The 11,585-nt window shown below is 42.8% G+C and overlaps 1 protein-coding gene across 2 annotated transcripts in view; it reads right to left on the bottom strand.

Moving 5' to 3' along the window:
• Nucleotides 1–329: 329 nt before the first annotated feature.
• LOC111219414 (solute carrier family 12 member 5-like) overlaps nucleotides 330–11,585 on the bottom strand; it is a 91,210-nt gene continuing 79,954 nt past the window's right edge. Inside the window, exons 11-26 of one of the 2 annotated variants that reach the window (XM_022742081.1) lie at nucleotides 10,406–10,463; nucleotides 10,117–10,291; nucleotides 9,866–9,984; nucleotides 9,471–9,569; nucleotides 9,252–9,371; nucleotides 8,178–8,282; nucleotides 7,701–7,869; nucleotides 7,352–7,547; nucleotides 6,640–6,809; nucleotides 6,195–6,326; nucleotides 5,529–5,636; nucleotides 4,864–4,989; nucleotides 3,703–3,935; nucleotides 3,481–3,495; nucleotides 3,119–3,252; nucleotides 330–848 (exon numbers count right to left, since the gene is read on the bottom strand). In XM_022742081.1, the coding sequence (XP_022597802.1) occupies nucleotides 757–848; nucleotides 3,119–3,252; nucleotides 3,481–3,495; nucleotides 3,703–3,935; nucleotides 4,864–4,989; nucleotides 5,529–5,636; nucleotides 6,195–6,326; nucleotides 6,640–6,809; nucleotides 7,352–7,547; nucleotides 7,701–7,869; nucleotides 8,178–8,282; nucleotides 9,252–9,371; nucleotides 9,471–9,569; nucleotides 9,866–9,984; nucleotides 10,117–10,291; nucleotides 10,406–10,463 (2,051 nt within the window). In that variant the 3' untranslated portion in view covers nucleotides 330–756. The remainder of the gene's footprint in view (nucleotides 849–3,118; nucleotides 3,253–3,480; nucleotides 3,496–3,702; nucleotides 3,936–4,863; nucleotides 4,990–5,528; nucleotides 5,637–6,194; nucleotides 6,327–6,639; nucleotides 6,810–7,351; nucleotides 7,548–7,700; nucleotides 7,870–8,177; nucleotides 8,283–9,251; nucleotides 9,372–9,470; nucleotides 9,570–9,865; nucleotides 9,985–10,116; nucleotides 10,292–10,405; nucleotides 10,464–11,585) is intronic. The other variant, XM_022742082.1, reaches the window with a different exon arrangement.

Raw genomic sequence — 11,585 nt, 5'->3', positions numbered from 1 at the left:
TTCTTCGAATATCGATGTGAATTTCACAGTTCATACTTAACTATATTCTCTGTCTTCCAGCTGGTGGTCCAGACTGTGGGTCGCAGTGTCTTTTGCCTTGAAAGATAAATCACATCAAAGACAACAGGCTGGAACGCTGTGGGAGGTGTCTGATCACCACGAGGGAACTAAACAGAAAACCTACACTGAGCTCATTTCAGCTGGCTCTCGTTCTTTCCAAGCAGAAGCCGCTTCTATGCCACATTTGTATTTGAAAAGAAAGAAGAAGAATCTGCAGAGATTAAAACAAAGACGGACACATACATGCATGTGCGCTCACACCTCAGCTAACAACACACACCCACCACCACCACCACCTCCCTCCTCTTTACCGAGTGACTCCGACTCAATGCGAGTTACTACAGTAGAATACAGACTAGCAAAGAAAAAAAAATGTCTCTTTAAGAACAAATCTAGACAGCATCTAAATTAGTCTAGAGCCTACGATAGATATAGTAGCTTATGAGACTAAAATGAAAGGTTTACTAGCTGAGCATGTGATACTGCTCAGTGGTCTGCTGGGGATGGAGCAGAAGGAGAGGTGCTGAAGCTGAGCTGAGCTATTGGTTGAGTGTGAGAGGACTATCTTACAGAAATAAACGGTAAGGGGCAACATGATGATGAAGCAGCGTTGATGAGAGGGCGGGAGCATAGGTGACACAGGAACAGGGCTGAGGGAAGGGTGGAGGGATGGTACAGGGGGAGGGGGCTGCTCTTTCAGGAGTAGATGGTGATAACCTCGCGGCCGCCGCCGCGGACCAGGAGGACCCGGTTGAGACCCTCAGTGAGGACCTCCAGGAACTCCATGTCTGAGAGAGAAGCGTTAAAGAAACTAGAGGAAACAAATACAACACTTACATATATATTATACAGCAAGTGATTCTGGGTCCATATAATATATTTTTGTATTAACAGTGCATCATGTGACTGCTTGTATGTGACACGTATCAGTTGTGAGAAAAGTTTTCACTTCTACTTTGTCGGGTCTTTCAGCTCATTGTTGGGTTTACTCCAGACAACTTTACTGTTTTGGTTCAGTCTTCTCACAACTTTTTCTTCAGCAGCAGCAGGTAGTTGTTTTTAGCAAAAAAACAAAAAAACAAAAAAAAACTAAAACTTAGGAAACTGACTCTCTGCTCAGCCCCAAACTGTAGTCACACAAAGTTAAAACTGGCTGGTGAACATGAACACAGTGGAGCCTGAAAACTAATAGGAGATTAAATATTGGACTTCAACATGTGGCCGAAAACACGACTCCAAATGAACGATAATGTTGCTGCGTGTGTGTAAATTTCTAAAAAGACACCTGTTTGCAAACAAGTTCATCACGTCAACTTAAAAGGTGGTAACATGTCAGTGTTGTTCACAGCTTGTTTCTGCTGCCCACAAGTGGCGAAAAGTGCAGATGCACCTTTTTGCTTTTATCTATTAAACACTAATTAGCTGGATAACAGCAGTTTATTCAGCACAGTTATCAACCTCACCTCTTCATCCTGCTTTGATGCTTCAGTGTTTATTCTGCAGTAGTGGTGACAGCATTATTTGTTTGTCAGATATTATTAGTCAATAGCAATTTAGTTTGTGGTGATCTACAGTTGCAGTAAATATCATTTGCAAAACATTTCCTGTGACTAATTTAAAGCTGCATTCATTGATTTTTCAGCGACACAGCAGCAGCGGAAACGAGCTGTAAACACAACATGGAAATATCACCTTTCACAGTCGTTATGGCGAACATGTTAGCAAACAGTTGCCTATTTACATCTGACACAGACCAACATTAGCATTCACCTGGAGTCGTGTTTCTTCCATTGACAAAAGCAACTCCAATATTCACTCTCTCTTAGTTGTGTTTTGATCTCCACTAACTCCAGAGGGAATATCTGACTCTAACTGCTCGACTATGTTCCCCAGTCAGTTGCTAACTGTCGGTCTGCTGCTTGGTGTCGGACAGGTAGCACACACTGGGTTTATCAAAGCTTTTTTGCTGAATCCAAACAGTGACTGCTGGTAACAGGGTTGATTAGAGCAGAGACTGAACCAAACAGTAAAGATATAAACCATAAAACTTGAAAGACATTCAAAGCTCTGCGGAGCTGAGGAGAACTGCAGGGTTTTGTGATAATTCTCTGTGGGTTCATCACTACAAGTGACACCTTTCACATTGCACATACTAATGATACATTGTTAATATTAAAACATAGATTAGATTAGTATCACTTTAAATAAAAGATAAACTCCTTATATCATCTCCCTCTGACGGGAGATAGAGTACTACAAAATATGGACAACGTATTTCATAATGTGATTTATGTATTAAACTGTAACTGACAGAATCTATGTGAATCAAAACGCAGTGTCAAAAGAGTAATTAAAAAGAATTAACCAAAATCCTAATTACTACTTTGTCTCTGTTGCCATCTTGCACTTATCTTCTGATAACAAATCACAGTGCTTTTTTTTTTTTATTCCTGAATCCAAGTCAATTAACTTATCGTTTATTGCTGAAACACAAAATCCAAGTAAGACAGAGCCTGGAGGCTTAGACTAGAGTTGACTGTATCTACAGAGCACCACTAAAACTTTCACTGTTTTGCGCACCACCTGAATATCAATTTACTTACTCTGTTCGCCATAATTACACCTACGTGGGTCAGTATATCTGTGCCATGGGATCTTTGGCCTCCATTTTTGAGCCCCCACATTGGAGGTATCCAGAATTCCCAGTTTAGTATTGTAATGGGACCAAGCCATCATCATTCTATAGTCAGGATCAGAGTGCATCCCGGCAGACCATCACACAATCACACACACTTTTAACTTCACTGTTTCAGAAGTAATACTGATTAACCAGGAACACATAAAAAAGCTCTACGCTATAAATTCATGGGGTTATTATGAAGATCAGCTCTACGAGTGATTCCTTGGTCCAAATTCTTTTTGTCGGTTTATGGATGAGCGGTTCATTGTGACTCAACAGTGTTGCTGCTTATTACTTGTGTTTTAAAGAGGAAGGCAGCACTGTCTCCAGCATCTGTAGGACTCTCAGTCGACCCGCTTCTCTCGAGGTAAAGGATACAGTTCTCGTCACCTGTCCGGTTCTTGGGTGGCCCGGGCATGTTCAGGAGGACTAGCTTGGCCTCCGAGGACTTTTTGATGATGACTTCATTCAGCCGGAGTGCTGTGTGCATACGTCGCACGTTGGACTGGTTCCTGAGTGAGAACAAATTAAAACAAAGAACTGATTAAGACGCACTGATTGAGGCCTAGACACGTTATATTTTAAAGTGTGGTATGCAGCGTTTCGTGATACCGAGCTGGTCATGGTGACAGATGCTCATTCACACGCAAGTATTTCATCCCCATCTGCTCATGAGACCAACTCGGTCAATATGAGATGTGAATGGACTAAATGAGGTTTATAGGAACTTCAATACTTACAGGTTCTCCCACTCACTGCAGCGTGGCAAGGAGAGAAACACATGAATATCAGTACTAAGCTATAAATTCAAAGTTCTTCTTTAACAGCGTTCTGGCAGACCTCTTTGGTCGTATATTATACAGCAGAAAAGACTTTGGAGACTTGAGGCTCTTTGTCAGGAACAAGAAGGTAATTCACCTTTACAACAGGTAAAGGTTCACTGAACATTTCAAAGCACTCACGGCTTCATGTTGAAGATGTCTTTGATGCCCTCTGGTGTGGCTGCGCCAGGCGGCTTGGCGGGCTCCCCGTCACACTTCTCAGTCCAGGTCATCTGGATCTGATCCCCGGGGCTCTGAGCCCCCTCTGCGGGGGTCAGCGGGGTGGCCGGGGTTGCGGGGCTGGTCGGGGTGGTGTTGTCGTGGATGAGCTGGACCTGAGTAGGGGAGGACACAGGGGAAGAGGCCGACTTTGACTATGAGACGAGAGGAAAAGAGGACGGATGTGGATTTACATGTACATTACATGGAAGAGTCACAGTTGAGGTGGAAATGTAGGAATGCAGGTTAAGTCACAGAGAGCCACAGTTTGAGAGAGGGAGAGGAAAGAGAAGTGTTATTAAGAGCCTTGTGGTGTTTCCTTCTGTACATTACCTGCTTTCTTAGTCAGTAACAAGAGCTATTAGAACAGTGATATATAACATCATTCAACAGAAAACTGAAAATACCAGAAAGAGGACGAGTGTCAGCCTGGGCTGAATGTTTGTGTGTTGAAGGGAAAGTTCAACATTTTGGGAAAGATGCTTCCTCGCTTTTTGCTGAGAGCTAGATGAATAGCTTGATACCACTATGACTCCCATACCTTTACAGTAAATATGGAGCTACTGCCAGCAGTTGCTTGGCTTAGAAAAGAAAGAAACAAAAACAGCTGGCCTGACACATCGTCTGTGAAACAGCATCATTTTCACATTTGGTTTTTGCACAAATGAAACAACATGTTCATTATTTAGATTTAGAGATGCTGGTAGATGGAAATGGGGACAGAGCCAGGCTATCTGTTTCCTTCTGTTTCTAGTCCTCATGCTATGCTAAGCTAACCAGCAGCTGTTTACTGTACAAACATGACAGTGGTATTAATCTTCTAATCTAACTCTCTGCAAGAAGTAACTATATTTCCCAAAATGTTGAACTATTCCTTTACATCATTGGAGATATTAGTATTTCTATTTTGTCATTACACCTTCATATTGCTATTTTTAGTTGTACATTTCACAAAAAAAAAAATCTCCTGTGGGTGTTTAGTTTTATCGCATCACTCATGCTCTAATCACTTAAATCAGAGCTTGTTTAGAAACTTAACACTTCAAACTGAGGTCTCTTCTCCACTGGAGGAGCTGACCCTACCTCCTCCTCAGGTTTCTCCTCCTTGCTGGCTGCTGGTGGATCCTCGGTCACGCTCAGCTGGGTGGTAACAGCGGCCGGGTTCTTACGGCGGATAGACCCACGGGATGAATCAGTGATGCTCTGGATCTGTGATGACACAGATGAGAGAGAGGGAGAGGAGAGAAGTGATATGAGCCGAGATATTTTTGTCCAGTGTTCATGAAAAACAAAACAAGTCAGTAATATGTTTTTACAAGAGATTTGTTTACTGTATATCAACAATGATTCACTGATTCAAGTAAAGTAAAAGTGAGGATAATTTCACAGCACTCATTAACTTTATTGACCTAGAGGACCAAGCAATCTTACAGTTCAACAAAAACTATGAGGGAGGTAATAATGTAAGATCAATATCTTTCATTTTCCACATCTGTCAAAACACCATCATGCCCCACGCACAAAAGCAAAGCAGAGTCTGCAGTCAACAGTGATAGAGAGGGTAAATATGGTGTCCCATCGCTCCCATTTAAGCGTAGATATGCTTTTGTCCAGAGGGGTTTTTGTGTCACGTTAAGTCAAATCAAGTTGAGTCATGCCAAGTTGGCCCGTTGAGTCGTGAAGTTCATGTGTACATCTTTGAGTGCGTTTCAAAACAGCAAAACTTTGACATAAACAAACTTCCTTACCTCTCTCTCGCGCTCGTTCTTGGTCAGGTTGATCTGTTTAAGCATCTGCGACCGTTGTTCCATCACCAGAGTCTTCTCGTAAGTGTAGGCTGAGATGTCGCTGTCGTGCTGCGATGAAAGAAAAAAACAAAACAAGTCACTTATGAGCGGTTTCATACGCTTTCTCCCAGTGTATTTTGAAACAAAGTCCTTTATGAAACGTATCGTCTGACCAAGTCTCAAATCAAATGTGTTTATTTCTGTTCTAAATGGCCATGTTGAATGAGGAGTGAAAAACCTGCTGTCATAGAGAGGGTAAGAAACGATTCATCATTCAAACACGGGATAATGAAGCATACTTTCGGTTAGCCTCGGCGTGGAGGCGTTTACGCTATTGCCCTTGGAAAGTGACAAAAGTAATTGTGGGAATAATGAACAGCTTGAGAGATTTAATTCATTTCCTGCCCAGTTTTCCAGTTGCACACATCTGGCCACTCAGTGCGTTAAGTGGATCTGCAGGTTGAATTGTTGATTTTGGAAAGTTACAAAAAGTGTTGGACACAGCTCGCCTCAATTCCAACCTTGGAAAGGCTGAGTGGAAGTATCTTTATATAAATCTTTTTACTGATATAATTGTTGTTACAGTCAGATATTAAAAAGTCAGTCTAGTCTTGAGAAAACACTCACCATTTCTACAACTTCCACCATAGCGTCAATACGGAGGTGATAGAGGAATGTGGTCAGGTCCTTCTTCATCTGGATGCTGTTGTCGTCCATCTGGGCCACAGTGAAGATGCGCATCTTGCACTTCCTCCAAACCTGAGGAGCAAAAAACATAATTTCTGGTATAAATGTATCCACATAATTCAACTGCTCTCTGACTACTGTCTGTAGTTTTATTTACTATTAGTAAACCTCATTTTATTTCATGTTATGGACAAAACTGTGCTAAAGAAACTATGTCTGAGCTACATCTACTACAAGTTGAACTTCTTAAAATGTTTATATAATCTGTAAGAAACATGAATGTGCCTGTAGGAATCCAGGCTGTGCTTTGTCAGTTTACTGAGTTTTGTAATAATAATGCATCCCTGTTTTGTCTTTTGTTGTAGGAACGATTACTGCACAGTACCTTGTGCTGGCGGAGGAGGAAGGGCAGCAGCATCAGCATGCCTCCATCGTGGACGATCCACCACACGTCGATGTGACCCTCAGTGAAGCGCTCGCCATTGGACGGGAAGGCCGAGATGTTCTTTGGGACGAGCAGAGCCAAGTGAGCAGCTGTGGTTTCTCTCACCAACTCTGCCGAACACAAAGACAGATGCAGCGATAGAGGAAGAGCGTCAGCTGTACTACTTCTGCAAGCTCTCTTCATTACTGAAACTGTTACTGCAGTTTTCATTACACTTTTAAGTTGTTTTGACTGGTTCTGGTTGACTTCATCAGGAAGTTTTGACACTGATTAGATATGATTTTATCATAGGCATGTTTCTCTTTTCTCTTCAGAGTTTTTGTTACTGATAAATAATTCTGCTGTGCATGAGCAAATCCTCTTCTGATTCATTATGTTTCCTATTTTTTAAAACAGTGTACTGTGTGATTAGGAATTTTCTTTTGACATTTGAAAAGAAGGATCAGCTGCTCAAAAGCTGGAGCTGGTAGGGATTTTGTCTTGCTGATGTGCTTCAGAAGCAACGTTGCTGGACATAAAAAAGAGCGTGAAGCCTGCAGGAGTCTTTAAGCACCACTTCACTTGTCCACATGACAAATGAGCCTCAAAACAAAATCAGATTTCAGCCTTTTTGGATTGAATTATCAGTTTCTTTTCTTTCCCAGTGACCCACCGATGAAGTTCCTCCAGGTCTGGTGCTCGTCTCCTTGCTTCCAGTTGCGTGGCCAGGAGACCAGCAAGGCGTTATGTTTCAGGCCGCCCAGCCCACTGGCCTGGATTAGGTGGGATGTAGCATCACGCAGGTTCGAGGACACGGTCACTTGACAGAAGCCCTTCACCTTCTCTGTTTCCATCAGTTTACGCAGTGCCTACAAAGGTATGACAGAGAGAGTAACCGTTACCAAGGTGCAGATTACAACTGAAAGGGGCCAAACTGGACAACATCCTAAAGTTGTGACCTTTTGCACATTTTGAGAATTTAAACTGTTAACGTTAGTTATTGATGGTTCAAAGCTCCCTACCTGCTCTGCACGCTGGACCTGGTCATGGTTCTCCAGGTATGTGCCCTCTAGAGCTGTCCCAACAATGGTGAGACCTTTTCCCGCCTTCAGTTGGTTGGTCAGAGACAACAGACGAGGCTGCTCCACGTTCTGCTCGCCGTCTGTACTAACCAGGACCAGCAACTGAGGCCTGAAGAGAGATAAGATCAGAGGGGAGAGAGAGTGAAAATACAGTGCAGAAAAGAAGTAGGGAGAGTTAAATAAAGGCATGAAGAAAGAAATGGCTGGGTTGGCCAAGTAAAAGTCCTAGTAGGGAAAGATAGAGAAAAAACAGCATGAAAAGTTGACATGTTAATATGAATTCACAAACACTCTTTGCAATTTGACAGCTGAGATGAGGACAATCACTTATAACTGAGAGAAAATGCCTGAACATGTACAGACATGTTCATCTCTGTGTTTATTAGAACCACGATAAAACAGCTCAGTGTGTCATACCTCCAGTTCTTGGTGTGTGGGGGACCTTCCTCCAGCCGCATGAGAGCGTAACGCGCGGCACTCAGAGACAGACCTCGTATTCCATCACCCCACTCTTTCTCCGCACTGAAACACAGACAGCACCAATCAACATTTGTCACTCAAAACATGAGCAGTAGTTGTGCAGCTTCACTCTAAATTTAAAAGGGACAGTGATACAATCAGCACACTGAAGCAAACCTACTTTTAGACGACAGTTTGACATAATGCAGAGTGATTGAGGATTGGGCATCGCTGGTAAATGTCAAGTTAACATGATGTCCCTCAGCAGAGGGAATCACAGCACTTAAATACACTGCCTGAATGGCTCTGTACCACTCCATTATAAGCATGGGTGGATTACTGAAAGGGTCTTCCACTCACAGGCACAGGGGCCTGAGGGGTCAGGGGCCCCCTGGGCTAGAGCCAACATTTGTTGTTGGAAAGTTACAGAGCTCAGTTAAAAGCAGGGGCCTCCTGATAACATTTGCCAACCAAATACATTCAAAAAAATGTGTTCTTGTTTATTTGTTACAGTAACATTTCATTACTCACACTTCATATTTAGTGTGAACTAAATATTAAAGTTCAGTGGCAGGTTTTGAACCAGCAGCAGAACCTGAGAGACAAACTCTTTCACTGAAAGAGACGCAACATGACTACAGAGAGACACACTGCGACTAGGAGACACACCACGACTACCAAGAGATGCAAAATTGCAACAAAATAATAATTATTATTAATTATATAGAAGGATATAGGATGTTAGTGTAACACATGGTTGCTAGGGTCTCACATGACAGGAGGTGACAAGAGCCCAAAACAAACAGTGAAGCTATAACCCAAAAAACAATCTTCCTTTCAAACCCCCCGAACAAAAATGATTGATGGTGTGGACTTGAAAACACACATTTACAATACAGTATGCACACACACACACACACACACACACACACACACACACACACACACACACACACACACACACACACACACACCAGCCAAAACTATGGCAGCCAGCGAATCTAATCTCTCCTGGGGTTGCACTCCACTCACCCTGCAAACTCGATATACTTGTAGATAGAGCCGGCAATAACCATGGCGACAATGGCGTAGTACCAGGAGCAGAGGAACATGAGTGTGAGACACAAGCTCATCCCCAGGAAGGACAGAGCCCTGTATAGATGGACAGATACAGAGACACAGACAGTAAGATAGAGATCAAGAGAGGTAAACATGTTTGTTTGTGTTTCTCTCAGTAGCTGCTGAACGGACCAGTGGTAGAACTTGAAGCGAGGTCTCCAGTTTGGAGTCCTCAGCAGTGTCTGCAGGGCGCAGGCCAGGTTCACAAACATGTAGCACATGAGGAAAAACCTGCAGGGCGCACACAAGCACAGAAACGTAGTAAATCAGAGCTGTCCTGGTGTCCTGTGACACAACAGAGTGATTTCACTAAATGCAGTCCAAGAAGAATGCTGTCTCAAAACCTGTCACATTTACTGGTATTTACATGTATCAACAAAGCAGAAAAGCGGTCTGCCCATTCGTGTGATGGGCTAAATCCCAATCCCACAAAATTTGGCATTTGCATTGTTTAAGGAATTGTGGGGGAGTGGCTGCTCTGAAATCTCCCACTGAAATCTGGTAGAGTTTGTTGTTTCACTTCTCACATGGAGAGGATGGGAGCCACTGCATCCAGGGAGGCAATGAGGATGCCGCTCTCGCAGATACAAGCTGTCAGCAGGAGGGACCATGTGGGTTCTCCATTGGCCTTCCCATGGCCAAAGATCTGCAGGGATGACACAGAAAACACATTCACACCACCGCTATGGTTGAGGTGATTTTTCCTGCTTGTTGCGGCAGTCATTAGAAAGGATGGGAACATTATGAATATGATATGCAAATTTGAAGACAGACTGACCCGAAGGGCGGGCACGATGCCGTCCTTGGCGATGGCCTGCATGAGACGAGGAGCTCCTGTCAGACTCTGCAGCCCTGCGCCGCAGGTTGAGAAGAAGGAGCCGATCACAATCACCCACGGTGACGGCCAAGCTAATGTGCCAATCACAAGGTTCCCGTGCACCCCCTCCCCGAACCTAAAGGAGATGAGAAAAGGTTGCTTGCCATTTCCAATGCATGAAATCTGGATTTTTTTAAATTGTATAATTAATAGCACGTTGTTTGTCTCAGCTAAGGAAGAATGAACTTACTTGTCTCTGAGGACCACACCCTCGATGCAGGCACCAAACAGAATCACGCTGGACATGTCTGAACAGTTATAGATCAGGAACGTTGTCATACAGACGAGTGCTGTGTTTTCTAAATGGTGGATGTTTGATATTTGTTTAGCCAGCTTACATATTGACCTGGTTAGTGATTGGCAGGACTTAATTAACATTTATAAACCTTTGCTTTGAAAAACCACGTAATGATCTGATAAATCAATTAACTATATTTGCTGGGGAAATACATCAATCGATTTTGTTTAGGATAATATCTGATAGATCAGTGACATTGTAACTAATATCTGTCTGCTTTATTAACTTGTGATTGCATAGGCAGCTCAATGATGCGATTAGAAGTCCTAATCAAATTTGGTTAGACCCCCAAGCTCATTACTGTGAGATACATTCAACATGGCTGCTTCAGAGGCCTGTAATCACCAATGCCTTGTATGTTGCGGCACTTGTGTAGCAGCCAAATCCTGTTTCAGATCATTTAGGATACAAAAACCTTCAATTTAAAACTTTCCAAAACAGTAAAGTCATCATCCTCCACAGTATAAGACTGTGTAAGGAAAGTTTGGAGGGAGAATGCAGTCTTAGATGTGCCAGAAAAACAGTTTACCCACCACTTCACACCACTGCTTTTGTGCCATAACCATGATAGTATATTTTAGATCTGTTACAACATTACAATAGCAGCATACAAATACATAAGCAAAATATGAACATGGTGAACAGAAGTCTTTGAGTGGAAAAAAATGAGCGAACTGATTCAGACGTCACATCACCAAGATTTAAGAAAACAGTCACCTTCCATGAAATATACAGGAATACTTTGGGCCAGACAGAAAAACAATGCATTACCCCTTGTCAAAATCAGACTGGTATTGTAGCGGTTCTGGCCTGTCACCGTTTAAAACATTGACCTTTAATTATGGTGCTCCCTGCAGGCCAATCAGTGTGTTTTTGTTGCGGCAGAGCAAAACACCACGGTGCATCATTGCTTCAAGTCCTGCCAAAATTGGACCAGAGCTGTCTGACATATCGTCACTAAGCTTAAAATACCATTTGAGTGGATATCTGACTGGAACTCAAGGAGTACTTTTAGATGTCTAGTATAAAGAAGGTCAGAATTAGGGTTTTGTGTATCATTAACAGTCCTGGG

The sequence above is a fragment of the Seriola dumerili genome, unplaced genomic scaffold (genome assembly GCF_002260705.1).
Source record: "Seriola dumerili isolate Sdu_G_001 unplaced genomic scaffold, Sdu_1.0 BDQW01000066.1, whole genome shotgun sequence".
NCBI classification, from domain to species: domain Eukaryota; kingdom Metazoa; phylum Chordata; class Actinopteri; order Carangiformes; family Carangidae; genus Seriola; species Seriola dumerili.
Note: the sequence above shows the minus strand (reverse complement) of the source record. Positions and strands in the feature narration are given on the sequence as shown.